Raw genomic sequence first — 20,114 nt, 5'->3', positions numbered from 1 at the left:
ATTAAAAAAAAAAACAGGATTTGATTTCTGCTATGCAATCAGTAAGTTAGGAGGGTGGAAAGGAAGCAGTAGGTTTGCTAGTGAGATAGAGCTGGGTGTCATCAGCATAATAGTGGAAACTAATGTTATATTTACAAAAGATTTACAAAAGATATTGCCAAGGGGAAGGAGATAAATAATGAAAAGGAGGGGCCCCAGGACAGAGCCCTGGAGCACACCTGAAGTAACAGCGGTGGGTTGGGATGTGAAAGTTTTAAGCTGAACAAACTGAGTGCAGCCTGAGAGGTAGGATCTGAACCAATCCAGTGGAGTATGTGTAATGCCAATCGAAGATAATTTATTGAGAAGAGTAGTGTGACAAATAGTGTCAAAGGCTGCACTCAGATCAAGGAGGATGAGAATACACTGAAGTAATTAAACCAGAATCAGCTTCCATAAGGAGGTCATTAGTAATTTTTATAAGTACCGTTTCTGTACTGTGGAGGGGACGAAAACCAGACTGGAACTGTTCATACAGATTATTTTGAGATAAATGAGAATGAAGTTGAATAGCCACTATTTTTTCAAATTTTGTAAATGAAGGGTAGATTAGAAATAGGACAAAAATTACTGAAATTAATCATATTGGCACCAGGTTTTTTCAGTATTGGGGTTATTGCAGCAGTTTTAAAAGACAAAGTAACAGTACCAGTAGTGAGAGAAGAGTGGATTATAGCAGAGATAAGGGGACGAGAGAGGGGAGGCAGGCTTTGACTAGAACTGTAGGGAGGGGGTCCAGTTGACAGGTGGATGGTTTAGACTTACAGATAAGATCTGAGAAAGTAGGAAGCTTAAAAGAGGAGAATGAATGAGTTGGTGGGTGAAATTCAAATTAAGTACTGGAGGACTCCGTACAGAGAGACTGATGAACCTTTTGGATTTTTTTCATTAAAAAAGGACATAAGGGAATTGCAAAATTCAGTTGAGTAAAGGTGAGAAGGTAAAGAATCCGGGGGTGTTGTGAAATTGTTTAGTAGTGAAAACAATGACTTGGTGTTTCCTTCATTGGAAGAAACAATGAGAGTATGATAGTTAGATTTAGTTTGGGCAATAGAGTCCTTGTAATAAAGTATATGGTTTTTGTACATCTCTTTGTGAACAAAGAGTCCAGTTTTTTTATATAACCATTCAAGTTGCCGGCGTTTGGCTTTCAAAAGCCGAAGTTCAGGCGTGATGCGTGAACCAAGGAGCAGAAAAGGAGAAAGAAACATATCTAGTTTTTAATGGAATGACAGAGTTAAGAATACCATTAAGTCCTGTGTTATAGTGTGAGACCAGTTCTTCAGGACTGAATTAATTATCATTGTCCATAAGGGAATCAATACTAGAGGAAAGAGAGTCTAAGTTAATATTCTTAATATTACAGAAAGACATGAGACGGGAAAGCTTAGTGTTGGTATACCGGGTTGGAAAATGACTGACTGACTGATATTCAGTGGGTTTAATAATAAAAACTTAACAGAATGCTGCACCCAAAAATGGGCTCTTTGTCCAATGAATGAGGTTTAGAGGTGGATCTTCATTTCAAACAGCTATTTCCATGTGATCTATGTTTCCCGTTTATGGTGTGTGCTGTGCATGTTGTGAATAATTGACTGGATAACTGACTTACTGTGACAAAGCTAACTTAAGATTTTTTTTTTTCCATGAATGTTTTAATATCATTTGCTGTTTTACCGTATTGGTCACCATTGGCTTGTATTATATTATAAACTGATTAATCTTAATTTTCCATGAAAACATGAGATTAAATTTTTTCTTCTTCATCACTGCCAAATACATGGGGTAAGTAACACATTAAAAATATTATTTGTGGGTGGAGTTTTCCTTTTAAGCCCTTTAACTCCTCCTCATCATCTATAATATAAAATAAAAATAATATTCATATTAAAAGCATTATCTAGATTGGCACTGGAAAGTGAAAGTAACTTTGTAATGCAGGCTTTGAAATTCACAGACAGAATAATGAAATATGGCAGAATAACTTTTCTAATCTTGTTTGCCCATGAATTCAATGTTTCAGATATGTAGTAGAATAAAATAACTTTTAAATCTGATAAATATCCACCTCTGCAGCACAAAATATATAAATGATGTAATCTACAAATTAATTAAGTGTATTGCTTTTAATAGGTGTGACAACCCTGTAAATGGTAAAGACACAAAATAATACTATTACGGATTGACTAAATTTTGTCTGAAATATGTATTGTCCAGAGAAGAAGCACAGACTGAAGCAGAGGTGTTTGGGGTTGTCTTGCATGCATGGGTTTTGAGGAGGTTTTTGGAGGGTTTGACCAAAGTGTAGAAAGAGTGTCTCCCCAACTCTAAATAACCAACGGTTCATAACAGATTGTTAGTTATCCTTCCTCAAGAGTCGGGTAATAAAACCACAAGTGTATGCTGACATTATTTTACTGTAGTAACATTTTATGTAAACAGGCATAAACAAATAAAGCATTAGAACAGCTCTGAAAAGAGCTGGCCATTTAGCCCAGTGTTACTTGTAAATCTGTATTCACCTAACATTTGATAAACAACAAGTTGAGTTTTGAAGGTCTCCAGTTATTGCTGTTTATCACACTGCTTGGTAAATTATTCCATGTATTCTCTGTGTGAAGAAAATCTTTCAAATATTTCTGCAAAATGTACCATTAAACACTTTCCATCTGTGTACCAGTGTTTTATTGAATAACTCATTTTAAAGTAAAATGAAGTTCCCTTCTTTCTGAACAATTATATCATGTCCTCTCTTAATTTCGGTTTTGCAAAACTCTATCAAGCTGTTTGAACTCCTTCACGCTTTCCTTATAAGCTTATACCCTGTCATAATGGAACAAATCTAATCACTCTTTTATAGACTTTCTCTTGTGCTACAGTATCTTTTTGTGTAATAGGGAAACCAAAACCACATTTGGTATTACAAAAACAATCAATTTCATGTAAAGTTTTTGCAACTTTATTGATGCAAACATTAAACAATCTGTTTTGTACGCTTTCATTGCAAATGTACACTTCAGTTTTCACAAACAAGCAGCTGCTTATAAAATATTATTTTGATATTTACTCATTTTATATACCTGTAATCAAAAGTGCTAATATATTGTTTTCCATGTGCCACTGTAATGTTTTCTTAAGTGAACAGTAAACATTAAATATTATTGAAATGTGCCTTGATTTAAATTTGCTTAAAAAAATGTTGACCATCTTTAAAAAAAATTAAATAAATAAATAACCTTTTTTTTCTTCTGTTTCAGGTGTCTAATTCCTGTGTCCCTGCTACAAACTATGAACTGGTGAGTTGTATTTTTCTTACAATTTATTAAATGTTTAGAAAAAGGCATAATTATCCATATTAGGCACCCCAGTCGAATTTGCACAGTAGTATGTCTATTGTTTAATATGTATTATTGATGAAAAGGGGGAAAATATATATTTAAACAAGTATAAAAAGATTGATAGGATCCAAGTGTCCAAAGCCTTAAAATAGCTGAAGCAAGTTTAAATTTCAGGTGAATGAATGAATAATAAAATTGTGCAGATGCCCCCTCTACTTGTAGCAGTTTTGAGCTATTGAATAATCTTTGAATTTGTGCAGAATAACAAAGCCACATTTTGTTTGTCAGCTTGTTGTGCAAATTGTAATGGCAAATTACTTTTAGCTGGCTCTACTACATGTGCGACAGCTTTGTAGTTGCTTTGAAATGTTGTGTGTATTACACGAAAATGTTACAGATAAAATTCTATCCCAAAGCCACAGTCACAGAATTTGACAAGTAAATTTTTTCTGTTTTCTAATCTGGGATTTGCATGACAGTCATGTACCTCCAAACAAGACAAGTTTTTGTCTTTCATTATCATGTCTGTTTTCCAGGCCTGTCTGTAGCTGTTGCATCTTTGTCTTCCTAGGACTCTTTCTCCATCCTAGGTCATTCTTCTATCTGATTTGATGCCTCTGCAGGTGATTTTCATTTCTGTATCTGAGCTTGCAGAAACCTTTGAGTGCAAAAGATTTATAGCAACAAAAACTATCATAAAATATCCATATTGATTTTTTCTTGCATAAATACATTTCACTATGCAAATACAAAAATAAGGGTTTACTTTTTTATAGTTCTACATTATTCCTGCAGACATAGTGGAACCGGTCTCTCTTTCTCCAATAATTATTGCCATTTATGGCACTGTCTCACGGTATTTAAAGTATATTTTTGATTAAATGTCAACTGGTCTGAGTGGCCCTCCATGTCTAGTGTGAATTCATTGGCTTGACGTGTCCCATTCACATCATTTGAACACTGGTCATTTATTGTTCAGAAATTTAAGAACTTTTTCATAATCTTATTTACTTGTAAGTTTTCACACTTTCTGTTTGGAAAAAACCCTCTCATGAAAGCTTGATCCCATCGTTATTTTCATATTGTATACAGCTATATTATGAAACATTCAGGATATCTGTCAAGACCTTCTGTTTCCTGAGCTACATATGTTGTTCTTTTTGTTAGTGAAAAGCCAAAGCTTTGTTTTGTCGAGCTGGATAATTTTTGTTGCCTTTGTAATGAAACCTGCAAATTACACTCATTTCAAACTGTACACTGTTTATTGTCTAAAAATGAAGCAAAGGAAGAAGAGTTACATAACAAACATTGATTGTAGGAACTTTCTTTAGTCTTAGTAGCTGCATTTTTACGCAAAATCCCCCCTTTCCCACAGAGCCACCCCCCCTGCCCAACTTTGCTGTGGCTGATTTCGTGTACTGTATTAAAATAAATCAAAAAAGATTCTTAGGGTGTAGTTGAACAGAAGAACTCAAGGATATCATTTCATAAGCAATTTTCTGCTGTTTTAATTGTAAAATGGAATTATGCACTGCATGTGTTAGCTTTTTAATAGTGTATGTCATTCTGAAATAACTGATAAGGAATCCATAGAGTAAAAACTGCATCTTAAGTTGAATTAGTCACATTAGAGCGTACATTGAAAAGCTGTACTTGAGAGTGAGGTGTACAAGTCAGAGGAGAATTCCTTTAAAAGACCTGGAATGCAAGGAGTAAGCTCTCATGGATTGTTGAGGATAATGAGGTGATGACGAGCAGTGTGCTTCAGGAACAGCAGGCTATTGTCTCTTTGTTACTGCTTTCTGAGTTAAGATTGGCATGTAAATGTTATACTTGAGGCCATTCTGACTTCAGAATATATATTTAAACGGTGCTTGACCCTTTAAACTGTGTTACTCTTAGTGATGTAGAAGTGCCTCTAGGCCACCTGGAGGCAGTAGAGAATGGAAGTCTTAAGGTTTTTTTGGTGCACTTGCTTCTAAGGATTGTGTTAAGAATGTGACTAATCTCTTTGCTCAAGGTTAACTATTCACTTACTGGGAGGTAGTATTTTGGTAAGAATGGTGTTTAATTACAGAGGTCAGTGGAGATACTTGTGAAAGTTTTGCTGATCATATGGAAGCAGGAAATATTAGTTTAGTTTTCTTTTTAATTTTTAAAGTTCACAAGAATAGACTCATCAAGAAAACAGATATATTATGTCTTTTTAATGGTGCAGCGTGTATATGTCACATCTTTCCCAAGAGAATTAAGACAATTGTTGGTTGAATTTGATGGAGTCAATCAGTAACTTCAGACACAGAGCCATATTATTAAGTATTCTGTGTAAGGTGAAACATTACAAATGCAACAAAGTATTGAAATCACTACAGAAAAAGTAGTATATTTCTTTATGTTGGCTAGTTTAGAAATTAATGTAAATGAAAATGCCAATTACATCAAAAGTAAATGCCCAAAAAACTTTAAATAAATAATGGGAAATATGCACAAAAACAATCTTATAATTGATTGTAAGCATTGTTTGCATTTTATAATTAAAATGAAGTCTCTTCCATAACCCTGCAGTGCTGTAACTATTTACATGTTAAGGAATGAATGGTTGGATGGCATTTAGAAATAGTTTGCTGGCCTTCTTAATGTCTGAAATCTAAGACTGTAGGCTGCCAAGCTCCTTTTTTGGGTGTTCGGTCTCACAAAGAAAACCAAGTGATTTATGGAAACTTGTCTTCAGAAGTTGATTGTAAGGGAGAAGGTAATGCATCATAAGATTTGTCCAAATGAGGAGCAATGCAAAAGAAGAATGTGCATTCTTTACGTAGTCTTAATACATGTAAATGGCTGATTGAATGAGCTGATGTAAATCAGTTATAAAGAACCTTTATGAGGATGGGTTATGAAGAAAATCACATGGTTAATCTTCGAAATTTGTTATTTAAAATTGAATGAATCTTCTTCATACATTTTTTTATGTCTTACTGATGGTATTCTTCTGTATCAAAAGCCCCTTAGATGTAGGTACAGTAGGGATTGGAGAAAAAAAGTCCATTAGCTTTGTCTCTTTGGCCAGTCAATCAACACTCATCCCTAAACCCCACCTCATGGATTTTCCATCAAGCACTACTTTCACATTCAGTTCCTCCATTCTGAGAATTTTCCAAAATATTGAGGCAAGTTAAAAAAAAAAAATATATATAAAAATATAATAATAATGCTTATTATATATATATATATATATATATATATATATATATATATATATATATATACTAGCAAAATACCTGTGCTTCAGATGAGAAGTAGTGTGTTAAAGAAGCAATGAAAAGAAAAGGAAACATTTTGAAAATAACGTAACATGATTGTCAATGTAATTGTTTTGTCACTGTTGTGAGTGATGAGTGTTGTTGTCATATATATATATTTACACACACACACATAAACATATATATATACATATATATATCTACATATATACACATACATATACATACACACACATATATACACACAAATACATATATATATATACATATACATACACATATATAAACATATATATACATATACATACATATCTACATATATACACACACAGCTATTTCGTATCAGTGCAATACGCTGCTTGTTAAAATGGATAACTCCGCTCTTACGTGCAAGTCTGCGTGGATATTATGAACTATCGTATTTGTTCAAGTTCTATTTAAATTTTAAATAGAAGGAATTTTTATTTAGTCGACAGAAATATCTTTGGTAGGAATGGTAAAAACAGACAGGAATATTATTCCTGAATAAATCAACTCAAACCTTAAACAACTTATAATATTTTGCTCTCCATAAAAATATATCCTGTCTAAATTATACAAGTTAGAAATAAAGTAAACATTAAAAGAACAAACATTCAAATTTCTTTACTCTTATGTAATTTTATATAAAAATAAACTTAGATTTTAAATATCCCAAAAGATTTTGCTCTCCATAAAAATATATCCTGTCAAAATTATACAAATTCAAATATGAACATGCTGCATAACAAAACCTGGAAATATAAATAAAATGTGTTCCTTTCAGCAATAACAAATCAAATCATTCAGTTGTCTTTGCTCATATGTCATTTTAGAGCTGGACGCCTGGCATCTTTTTTTGGCAACAAGTTCGTTTCTGTTTGGTGTGAGGTTCTGTGTTGTGGAGATTCTCAGGATGGATTGCAGGTGCTCATCAGTGAGGCGACTCCTGTGTGCTGTTTTGTTAGTCTTTATCACTGAGAAGAGCTTCTCACACAGATATGTGCTACCAAACATGCACAAGGTTCGAGCCGCATGTAGACGGACTTTTTTTGTTCTTCAAAGTCACCAAAGCGCCGTGCAAACTCAGTGCGCTCAGTTTATCAGCAAAGTGCGTATTTGGGAACACCGTAGTGACGACTTGGTTTAACATTACTTGGCAACAGGGAAAGTGGGGAAAGTTGCACTGGTGCATTTGTGTCTCCCATAAAAGCAGCTTCACTTGAAATCACTTTGTGATTGTGCACGGTAAAACGTCCGCTGAAGTGTCAGATTCTTATTTAATTCTTCTGCTTTCTGTATCTTCTGCATTGCATTCAGGTTACCCTGATGTTTTGTCTCATAGTGCCGTCTTAGATTAAATTCTGTAATTACAGCCACATTAGCTCCACAAATGAGACACACGGGTTCAGTAAACATATACTCAGCCTCCCATCGGTTTTTAAAGGCTCTATTTTCAGAATGAACTTTTCTCTCCAGCATCGCGTGAGCTAGCTTCGCAATAACTTGCAGCATCATAAGCTAGACTTGATTAACGCGGTAAGTGTTCGGCAAGGCAGCTGAAGCGCTGCATTATGGGATCTGTAGTTTATTGTGTTACCAGCGCTTCATATACCTGGGCCATTAATAACAATAATACAGTATATAAAATGATCTCGGGCGGATATAATTACGCCGGGCGGATGTGGCCCGTGGCCCTTGAGTTTGACAAATATGGACTAAATAGAACTTGAAAAGATATATTTTTGAAATGTGATCGCAATTCAGATAGAGTTGACGCGCACTACAGCCTGCATCCTCCCCTCGCTCTTACTTTTTACCGTTCATCTAATGAATACACTGAGTATGGCTTTACCAAAACAATCATTGATGGCGAATAAAGTATCCATTATTCGAGTATGTAGATCGGGATATATATATACATATATATATACCAGTATCGTAGCGAGAAGTAGTGTGTTAAAAAGCTAGAAAAGAAAAGGGAACATTTTAAAAATAGCGTAACATGACTGTCAATATACAGTATTTGTTTTGTGAGTGTTACTGAGTGTTGCTGTCATCAAGGATTTGATTATCATTATTTCTTTCAATCAGGCTCGTATTTGTAGGATGTGTTGTGTTCAAGTTACATTCCGTGTTTGTCAATCGTTGTAAAGATGACAGGTTTCTTTCATCGATTCGTTTCTTACTGCATCAATAAACAGCTCGTCTTCTTCTTTATCTGAGACCTGACACACTGCATGCACGGGTTTTTTACACTGTCTTCCTTTAGCGGGACATTGACTTTTCCACCGTGTGCTTTGTTTCCGCAGTAGCTGGATTTATGAATATGCTTATCAGGCGCTTCATATTTTTGCTGCCTTTTCAATTGTGTAATTGGTTTTGTTCAGCGCTCTTTGGAACTGTTGCCTTTTATCTGTGCACTGCGTCAGTTCCGTGAGCCTCGGTGTACATGCATCGAAGGTTCCCAGCTGTGCTGGTGCCATCTCGTGCTATGTCCATGGCTGTATTTAATGTTACCTTAGTCCTGGCACTTAAAACTTTCTCTCGCAGTTTAGCTGAGTTTGTGTCAAACACCACCCTGACCATCTCATCTTCCTCTCCATAAACACAGTCCTTCACCCGTGAATATTTAGTGGGAGTTTGCTATTGGATTGTGCGCTGACGGACTGACCTTATATGGGCAGGCACTAAATTACAAGCGCCAGCGCAGCCTGTCTATGAACTTAATTTAAAGTGTAGGTTTACATCGTGCTTTGTTTCAGTAGCAGAACTCATGAATATGGTTGTATATGTCACTCGCTTCGCTTCTTATTGTTTAGCTGCCTTCTCAATTATATAATGCATGTTTTCTTCAGCGCTTTTGGAGGTCTTCCTGGTTTTCTATGTACTGCGTGATTACGTGGGAGGCGTGATGATGTCACGAAACTCCGCCCCACGGCGTTCAAGCTCATCTCCATTACAGTAAATGGAAAAACAGCTTCCAGTTATGACCATTACGCGTAGAATTTCGATATAAAACCTGCCCAACTTTTGTAAGGAAGCTGTAAGGAATGAACCTGCCAAATTTCAGCCTTCCACCCACGGGAAGTTGGAGAATTAGTGATGAGTCAGTGAGTGAGTGAGTGAGTGAGGGCTTTGCCTTTTATTAGTATAGATATATATATATATATATACTAATAAAAGGCAAAACCCTCACTGACTCACTGACTCATCACTAATTCTCCAACTTCCCATGTAGGTAGAAGGCTAAAAATTTGGCAGGCTGATTCCTTACAGCTTACTTACAAAAGTTGGGCAGGTTTCATTTTGAAATTCTATGCGTAATGGTCATAACTGGAAGCTATTTTCCTCCGTATACTGTAATGGAGTTGAGCTGGATGGCCGTGGGGCGGAGTTTCGTGACATCATCACTCCCACGTAATCACGGAACTGACTATCAACGCAGTACGAGAAAACCAGGAAGAGCTCAAAAAGTGCTGAAGAAAACATGCATTATATAATTGAGAAGGCAGCTAAACAATAAGAAGCGAAGCGACTGACATATACAACCATATTCATGAGTGCTGCTACTCGAAACAAAGCACGGTGTAAACATAAAGTTTAAATTAAGTTCATAGACAGGCTGCAGCTGGCATTTGTAATTTAGTGCCTGCCCATATAAGGCCGTCCGTCAGCGCAATCCAATAGAAACACTGCCGCTAAATATTCACGGTGAAGGACTGTGCTTATGCAGAGGAAGATGAGATGGTCGTGGTGTTTGGCACAAACTCAGCGTAAACTGCGAGAGAAACTTTTAAGTGCCGGGTCTTAGCTAACATTACATACAGCCGTGGACATCACACGAGATGGCACCAGCACAGCTGGGAACCTTCGATGCATGAACACCAAGCGGCTCACGTGAACTGACGCAGTGCACAGACAAAAAGCAACAGTTCCAAAGAGTGCTGAACAAAAACCGAATTACACAATTGAGAAGGCAGCAAAAAAATATGAAGCGTCTGATACATACAAGCATATTCATAAGTGCAGCTACTGCGGAAACAAAGCACACGGTGGAAAAAGTCAATGTCCCGCTAAAGGAAGACAGTGTAAAAAACCTGTGCATGCAGTGCCTCACATCTCAGATAAAGAGGAAGACGAGCTGTTTATTGATGCAGTAAGAAACTAATCGATGAATGAAACCTCTTATCTTTACAACGATTGACAAACACGGAATGTAACTTGAACACAACACATTGTACAAATACGACCCTGATTGAAAGAAATAATGATAATCAAATCCTTGATGACAGCAACACTCAATAACACTCACAAAACAATTACTGTATATTGACAATCATGTTACGTTATTTTTAAAATGTTCCCTTTTCTTTTTCATAACTTCTTTAACACACTACTTCCAATATATATATATATACCCCGATCTACATACTCTCAAATAGACAAGCCACACGCCGTGGCGCAATTGTAGAGGCTTCGCCTCTAGCGCCGACATCCGAGGTTCGATTCCTGAGAATGGATGCACTGAGTATGTACGCGCACTTCCCGGTTCATTTTACCCTCGCATCTCCTTGGTTTGGGACGTATGAAAAAATATGCGGTTAACGCAGAATCGTTACGTTATTTTTAAAATGTTTCCTTTTCTTAGCACAAGCACAGCTGAGAAGCTTCGATGCATGTACTGCATAACGAAAAAATAACGCATTTAATCACACTTTCAATTCCAAGCAAAGGGGAACTTTTGTCAATGCATGATTTCCTGGTATATCGATTACACTGATGCACACATCACAGCTACAAAAATGTTAGAGTCGGAATAAAGCGCGTTCCTACGACTGTTTGGAGGAAAATTTCATTTCAAAAGACTGCCCGAACGAAGCCTTGATAAAAGCATGGTTTTGTGCACACTGAAAAGCAAGCAAAATTAGATGCATTACAGAAAGCGGACTTTGTAGCTCTTACTGGGGATCATTGGACTTCCGTGACCGTTAGTAATTCTAATTACATCTAATTACAAAATGTTCAATGATCACACTGTTTTAGCCTAATGTACAAAATAATTTTGGCTAAGGTTACTCAGAGTTTAAAGATTAAGTTGATCAAATTACCTTTTATGTTTCTGACTTATTTTTTTAAGAAGAAAAACTGCACTTTATGTTGAAATTTTGGTTATTATTATTTAAAGACAATACCATTCTGAAAATGTACTTAAAGTACTTAAACTACCAATTTATTTTTAAGTCTGCCCAATTTTAACCAGGGATGATATTTTTGTTTCTGTTTTGAATTCAAATGCAGTTTAAAAGCATTTTTTTTTTTCAGAAATTACAAGAGCTTCAGTTTACAATATTCATGTCCATGTCTATTGTTTGATTCTGTCGCCCACTAAATCCCTTTTAAATTAAAAAAAAACATTTGCGATTTGGGGCAAATTTTCATGTGTGATTACATACGATTAATCAAGATTAATTATTACACAGCCTCTAGTTAATTGGATTAATCTTTTTAATCGAGTCCCACCCCTAATATATATATGTACATATATATGTAGATTTGTATTTTTATGTGTATACTGTATACAGTATATATGTAGATATGTATATGTGTATATATATGTACAGTATATGTATATATGTATATATATATATATATATGATGTGTGTATATATATATATATATATATATATATGTTTATATATGTGTGTGTGTGTGTCTGTGTGTATACAGTAATCCCTCGCTATATCGCACTTCGACTTTCGGCTTCACTCTATCTGGATTTTAAATGTAAGCACATCTAAATAAATATCACAGATTTTTCGCTGGTTCAGGATTTCTGCGGACAATGGGTCTTTTAATTTATGCTACACGCTTCCTCAGTTTGTTTGCCCTGTTGATTTCATACAAGGGACGCTATTGGCGGATGGCTTAGAAGCTACCCAATCAGAGCATGTATTACATATTAACTAAAACTCCTCAATGCTATAAGATATGCATCCCGCTGAGCTTGATTGTTTGCTTGTCTCTGCCTCTCTCTCACCCTCTCTGACATTCTCTGCACCTGACGGAGGGGCTGTGAGCAGAGGTGCTGTTTGCACAGAAGCTGTTTGCCTAGTGGATACGGACGCACCTCTAAGAAATGCTGCTTTATCGCGGTGCTTCCAAAAGCACACTTAATGATTTTTTGATGGTTTGCTTTAATCTCGCTCTCTCTCTCTCTCTCTCTCTGACGTTCTCTGCGCCTGACGGAGGAGATGTGAGCAGAGGGGCTGTTTGCACAGAGGCTGTTTGCTTAGAAGATACTGACGCTCCTCTAAAAAATGCCGCGGCAAACTTAAAAGCACACGTATTGATTTTTTGATTGTTTGCTTTTCTTTGCAAGCGCTCTCTCTCTCTCTGAAATTCTCTGCTCCTGAAGAGAAGAAGATCTATTTGCATTCTTTTAATTGTGAGAAAGAACTGTCATCTCTGTCTTGTCATGGAGCACAGTTTAAACTTTTGACTAAAGGGTGTTATTTCATGTCTAGAGGGCTCTAATAATGTTAACAGTGTGGGAGAGTTTATAAGGGCTTAAAATATATAAAAATAACCATACAAACATATGGTTTCTACTTTGCAGATTTTCACCTATCGGGGGTTCTGGAGCGCAACCCCTGCGATCGAGGAGGGATTACTGTATATATACATATATATACATATATATACAGGTATATATATATATATATATATATATATATATATATATATATATATATATATGCCAGCAACACTCATGACAATGACACAACAATTACATTGTCAATCATGTTACGTTATTATTAAAATGTTTCCTTTTCTTTTTACTTCTCCGCTGCCAAGTGCGGGTATTTTGATATATATACTGTAGATAGATATGACAAAAACACTCATATCAATAATAAAACAATTACATTAACAATCATCTTACGTTATTTTTAAAATGTTTCCTTTTCTTTTTTATAACTTCTTTAACACACTACTTCTCCTCAGCACGGTATTCTGCTATATATATATATATATATATATATATATATATATATATATATATATATATAACAGCAACACTCATAACAGTGACAAAACAATTACATTGACGATCATGTTACGTTATTTTCAAGATGTTTCCTTTTCTTTTCATTACTTCTGTAACACTACTTCCCCGCTAAGCTGGTATTTTGTTAGTGTATATATATATATATATATATATATATATATATATATATAGATATATATATATATATATATATAATAAGCATTATTAGGTTAGGTGATGCCAGAAGGAAATTAATTCACACCAAGAAAGAATAAAACATAAGGCATTATTACAGAGATGCAAGGACACAGCAACTGATAGTGTTGTTATATGTACATGTACTCCGGATTAGTAATACAAAGAAAAATTACCATTGACAGTATTCAAAAGAATAATTCAGAATTCAGCTGCATCATTCCAAGTAACAGAATTCAAAATGCTTTTAGCTCTGGCAGAAAAAGAGTTCTTAAATCTGTTGCTGTTTACCTTTAGGAACCTAAATTTACAGCCTGATGGCAACAGCTGAAGTTTAGGAAAAATAGAGCTACTGTCTGATAGATCTGAGTTGGCCTTCGTTCTAACCTGTTTATAATACATCTAAGTGAAAGAGGTCTGCTGTAGGCCAATAATTTTACTGTTAATTGAGCTTCCTTAGAAAGAAAAACCAGGTCTACCTATTCTTACAAGTTTGTTCTGTGGTAAGATGAAAGTTTTGTCTGTTATGAATGATTGTTTCCAGATATCTGCAGTGTTCTTTCAGGTGCACTGTCTCCTCTTTATTATTGATATAGTATGAGAAGGGAAGCATCTAAGGTCTATAACCATATCTTTTGTCTTAGAGATATTTAGCTTGTCCTATTATATATCTCTGTCCTTCTATGAACCACTGCAGTCATTTGTGTATAGGATAAGCAGAATAGCGACAGTCAGAATCCTCGGGGTTTCTCCACCGATCTAATGTTAAAATTAACTAATCAAGTAAAATTCATGGCTGCATTGTATTAAAAGGTGATAAATCTCTAAACAGCCATCTTTCATTTTTTTAGCCTTCCAAATGCTCATACAGTAAATTCTTAAGTGGTTTCTTGAACCTCCTCATTGCTCTGTGTAAAAATTGTAAGGGTCCAGATAAGCCTGGATTTTATTTAGTATTTGTTTTTTTATTTAACTTCTCAAAGAATTTTATGATATTGATATAAGTAGTTACGGCCACCACTCTGAAGTCACTTAAGGCGTTTGGATGTGTAATTTTTGCTAATGGGATAACATTCGTCTGTTTCCATAGATTGGGATGTCTCAAATATGGAGTGGAATATTGGACATAGTTACTCTGCACAGGAGTAAAGCAAGTGTTCAGTGGCCAAACATTTTTGATTTTAGCTTGTTGAAGGATCTTTCTGACATAATGCTGGTCAAAAAAACGTTGACTCTTGGCTCCAGTACTGAGTGTGTCCTTTTGCTGACCAGTTTCTAAAGCAAAAACTTAATTGATTCTCAGTTCTGTCTGTATACTTCAACTTTACCAACCTTATTTCACATTTCACTTACATCTGTACTTCTTTCTTTTCAGTCAAAATTTCATGTTGACATGCTCTGTTTCTACTGTCTATCAGTGCTTTTAAATCTCTGGTAAACCATGGCTTGAAAGTATAACTGTTGACAGAGATTTTCCAAAGGAGACCACCCCTTGGGTCTTAAACACACTAAGAAGGTATAATTGGGTTGTGAGAAAATAAAGCTAGAAAAACATTGCTTTTTATTCATAAGTTCATTTAATGTTCCCATAGTACTGATCAAGCACTCTGTTGTGATGAGTTAGGCAAGTGACATACTGGTAAAAATTATTTAGTGTTTTGTTCTTGTTCAGTGAACACTGGTTAAATAAGATCTGTGCTGGGAGACAGAAATTCAAGTTCCTGTATCAGTCTGGAGATGATGTTATTGGCTTGGTCGCCACCATTCTTGAATATAGACAATCATAATGAACATTTGTGGAAACTCTCTGGGTGAATAAACAGAGCATAGTGAGACCGACAAGTTTCATATCCTTAGTACACATTTTTTCTTAGAACATCACTGATTTGCACCTTTGTTTATTAAATAAAGGCAGTTGCCGCTACCATGCGAGTTACTGGTTATGGTCAAGTCTCTATCCAGACAAGTTGATGAACCAAATCTATTGATCTTCAAGTGACCATATGAATCACTTTCGCTCAGCCACGTTTCTATAAATGCCTTAATGCACATACCTCTATATTCGGCCTGAAAGTGTATGCATGCTTCAGGTTAATCGGCTTTATGTGGAGAGACTGAACCTTTCCCATTACGAGAGTTGGTAAGGTAGATTGATTTCTTTTAAGTTTTTTGAGTCTTTCTTGAATACCTCTTCTTTTTCCACCTTTTCATTAAAAATAATGCTAAGATTCAGTGAGAAATCAGGTGATAGATATACAGTATGTGTTGAGTTCTACTAAACCAGGATTGCGTTTTCACTGTATACTTTATTTTTTGTGGTGTTTCATCAGCGTTGTTACCCAATGAATGCGAAGGTTTCATTTTATATCCATTTGTTCCAACAACCTTAAGATTTTCATTTTCCTTTTTCTTCTTTTTAATTTCCATTTTTCAGAGCACTGATTACACTTGGCTATTCCCAACCTGTCTTCCAAAGCATAGACACACAATTTTGGAATCTTCTACAAAAAAAAAAAACTCTTTTTCTTATTGAGACCCAAAATATTTGTTGTGGCAAGCAGTCTTTAACTACCTGAGACAGGCAAAGTTCCCACGAGTGAGCTTTGTTTGGCACATTCTTGCCGCCTGTGACATCACAAGCCAGCATAGTTGTGGTATACTGCATGGGCACAATGTGTAATCAGTGGTGTCTGATTATCTCATGATGCCACAAACGCCAAAACCCGAAGAAAGGGGAGAGAACAAACAATGCACTACAACAGAAAATAACAGTGTGAAAAGCATGTTCACTCTCAAATGCTGACAATGAAATACATTTTGCAGTCACAAATCATCAACATCTTCCAGACAAGATAAATGTGGAGAGTGACGTTGGTTTTGGATTGATAATTGAATTTTTTTGATTATTTTACTTATCACAGAGATACCTTGGAATTTTGGAATCCCTTAGGTTAGATATTGGGTCAGCTAAGTCATTAGCCCAACAAAAATACTTCTATTTTACTCTTAATTGTCTTTTACAGTGCTTTATGATGAATGAAGAACTCTGTGGAATACATTATTAAAGACCACTTGATGATTTAATAAAGGACAGAGTGGTAATTTCTAATTTTTAATTGAAATGAACATAATACCTAATTCTCATTCCCACTTTTGTAGAAAGGTAAATAAGCTAAAACAGACAACACTACTAAAAACATTCATTGGTAAATTTGAACTTCTGTCATCTGTTGACTACAATCGAAAGAGGCTTCATATGATTTTACTATTCTGACAGTTGATCGATGTTCTCTCTTTCCATTTTTTTTGTCATGGCAGAATTAGAACCACTTTGAAGCTATTTTTGTCATCGATCAGTCTATTTTTTATAGTGTCATTCATTGTGAAAACAATTACAGCTCTAGATCTTATTACTACACAAGTGCAGGTGACAGTGAAATCAACTTGGCAGTGCATCAAAAAACAAGGATGAGATATCAGAAGAAAACTCCATGCCAGACGTCTGAAGTGGAATGTCAGAGACAATTCAAGCTATCAGATCAAAAAGAACAACTTATGATTTCTAAATATACTTCAGACATGCTTGGAAGGCTCTGCATTTTAAGCATTCCAGTATAAACAGAAAGATAAATAGACAAGACTGTTCATATTTTCTTGAAACTAAAAGTAACTTTTACAACCTCTTATTTTCTTGGATTTAGCCAAGAAGCAATAAAAAATTGTTTGCCACTGCAAGTATTTGTATTTTTAAAATGCACATTCTTTTGTTAATACATGTGCTTATATAGCTTCAAAATATAAATGTGCCAGACTTGAATACTGAAGTTAAGTTATTTACAGATTTATATATTTGAATCACTTGCACACTGCAGACATTTTGTGCTTTTTAGTTTCGCCTAGGCTTTAGCTATGCCACACTGCTTGATATCAATTAATAAATGCAATTTCCCATATGTATTGCATGTACAGTATAAGCAAGGTTATTATTTGCTAATTATACTTTTCTATTTAATGTACATTTTTTAAAAAAAAGTCTTCTCTATCTATCTATCTATCTATCTATCTATCTATCTATCTATCTATCTATCTATCTATCTCTTTAGCATGTTCAGCACACTTTAAAAATGGACAGAAATCTAGTCTTGGGGAGATTGCCACATGAGAATTGTGCATTGTAAAACAATTTAGTGTAGGGAACAAAGTGGCTGGTAACAGGTAATGTTAAGCTGTTTAGTACACATAAGATGACTGGAAAGTTAATTTAAAAAATATTGTTACTTTATATTTATTAACATTTTCTAATATTTCTTATTTCATAGTTATAAATATAAGTAGCTAATTGATTGTCCAAGTTAAGTTTAAAATTGCAATAGTCTGTAAAAAAAAATAAGCAAATATCTATTAAAGAATGTAAGAATGACTTTAAAACACAAAGTATGAACTTAATGACACGTTATAGTCATATGGTAAGCAAGTGTTTAAATTTTCAATTAAAATTTAGCTTACTTTCCACTGTACAGTTGAACATATGGTCATTTACATAACGTAGGAAATTAAAGTAAACTTTTTAAACAAATGGAAAAATTCACTTTTATAGTCATTGTAAAAAACTTTGAGCTTGTCTTCATCAGATCATGTTAAAAATTAAATGTAATCATTATTAGATATCTGTTGAGGGTGCAGTTTTATTTCGTTAGTAGTGATTTAGGCAACTGTTTTCAAATCATTTCATACAGAATTGCTATTACAGTACATGGTGCACTCTGTTCCTTGCATTTCCATTTTATGAGATTCTGCTTTATCCTTTTTCTAGCTGGCATGAGTAATTGTCCCCCATGAACTTTTTATTATTACTGCTATTACTATCATTTATCGTCAGATGTTTTTATAATGAGTAAGAAACAAAACCATATGCCAGATGAAAAATGGAATTCAGACAACATTAAAGTATGATGACTGACTAAGTTGGTATACCTGCAGATTCACAGGAGGAGAACAAAGATGAAAAAAGTCTAAGTAAACCTAAGATACATTGAAGAGGTGTTCCTTCTAGAGGAACCAGAAAAAATGTAGATTGCAAGCAGATCAGATGTGTAGGGGCAGGATAATGGAAGCTCATCCTAGACCTTGGGAGCAAAACCTTGTAACTACTAACCAGTGTTAGATGAAGACTTCTTGGCAGGGACATACAGAGAGACTTTTCACTGCAGGTGCTGAGGAGCAGATCAATGGAGAAACATGTACAGTAGGTTAAGAAAAGTTTGGTTGGGATTGTAACTGTAGCCAGCGGATATAACAAAACAGAGGGGTTAGGTTGGTGAAACAGAGTACACCATTTGGGCTGTTGCATTTTAGAGGAGCTAGAGGGATTAAATATCAATTGCTTGGAGTCCTACCTACATATTGTGTTTGTGTTGTATGGTATGCATTGTGAGGAATGGAGCAAATGTTGTGCATGTTCTAAATAAATATATTCATGGTAGAATCATCCAGATTTACACTTACCTCATTAATAGTAGGCATTGGATAGAAGGCATCATCAAAGATAATTCTTACAAAAAAATCTGACTAAAGAAGCAGTATGAGATCTGAGACTTGAACAGGTTACATTTTAGATAAAGTTCATTCATGATGAGATGTCAATGTTCTGGAGGCATGTTCGAGAGTATAAGAGGGTCAAAACCAAAAGTACACATGAGAAAAGAGTACAAAGATAAACTGAGTATTTCAGAGTTTTGGATTCTACAGATCAGTTAAGGATTTGCACCCATAGCTGTCCTTTTATGCTGTTGTGTTAATTTCAAAATGGGTCCCAACTAAATTCAAACCAAATCATCACAGTCAGAGAGGCAGTGTGGACCAAGGGAGTAGGCCTCAGAGGAAGTCACCCCTTTTAATATTTACACAGTCCTTAGCCAAAATAAGTGCTCAGCGGTGCTTTCAATAAAGCAGAATGAAACAAAAAATTAAATGAGAGACTTCTTTGATCTTTTCATCTAGTACTTCAGTTTCAAGTAGGAGCTCCAGTCATAGGTCTCTCTTGAGTGAGATGTGCCATGCCAAGAACGACTCACTTTTATAGTGAAAGGACCACAAGGGTGGGGGTCTGTTCCCCACCGTGAATGGTTTCTCACGGTTGTAGGAGAAAAGGGAGATATTACAATCAGTGGCCACGCCCCCTTGTATCCTGTAGCGGTAGCACTTGCCTCAGAT

The 20,114-nt window shown here is 35.2% G+C and overlaps 1 protein-coding gene across 9 annotated transcripts in view; it reads left to right on the top strand.

Annotated features, from left to right (window-relative positions):
* LOC120531205 (tensin-like) overlaps positions 1 to 20,114 on the top strand; it is an 801,530-nt gene that overhangs the window by 526,638 nt on the left and 254,778 nt on the right. For 8 of the 9 annotated variants that reach the window (XM_039756405.1, XM_039756402.1, XM_039756406.1 and 5 more), the window contains one exon: positions 3,297 to 3,335. In XM_039756405.1, the coding sequence (XP_039612339.1) occupies positions 3,297 to 3,335 (39 nt within the window). Of the gene's footprint in view, positions 1 to 3,296; positions 3,336 to 3,973; positions 4,001 to 20,114 lie in introns of those variants that run through there. The other variant, XM_039756411.1, reaches the window with a different exon arrangement.

Source organism: Polypterus senegalus, chromosome 6 (genome assembly GCF_016835505.1).
Source record: "Polypterus senegalus isolate Bchr_013 chromosome 6, ASM1683550v1, whole genome shotgun sequence".
NCBI lineage: Eukaryota > Metazoa > Chordata > Cladistia > Polypteriformes > Polypteridae > Polypterus > Polypterus senegalus.
The sequence above is the reverse complement of the archived record's forward strand: the minus strand, read 5'-3'. Positions and strand labels throughout refer to the sequence as shown.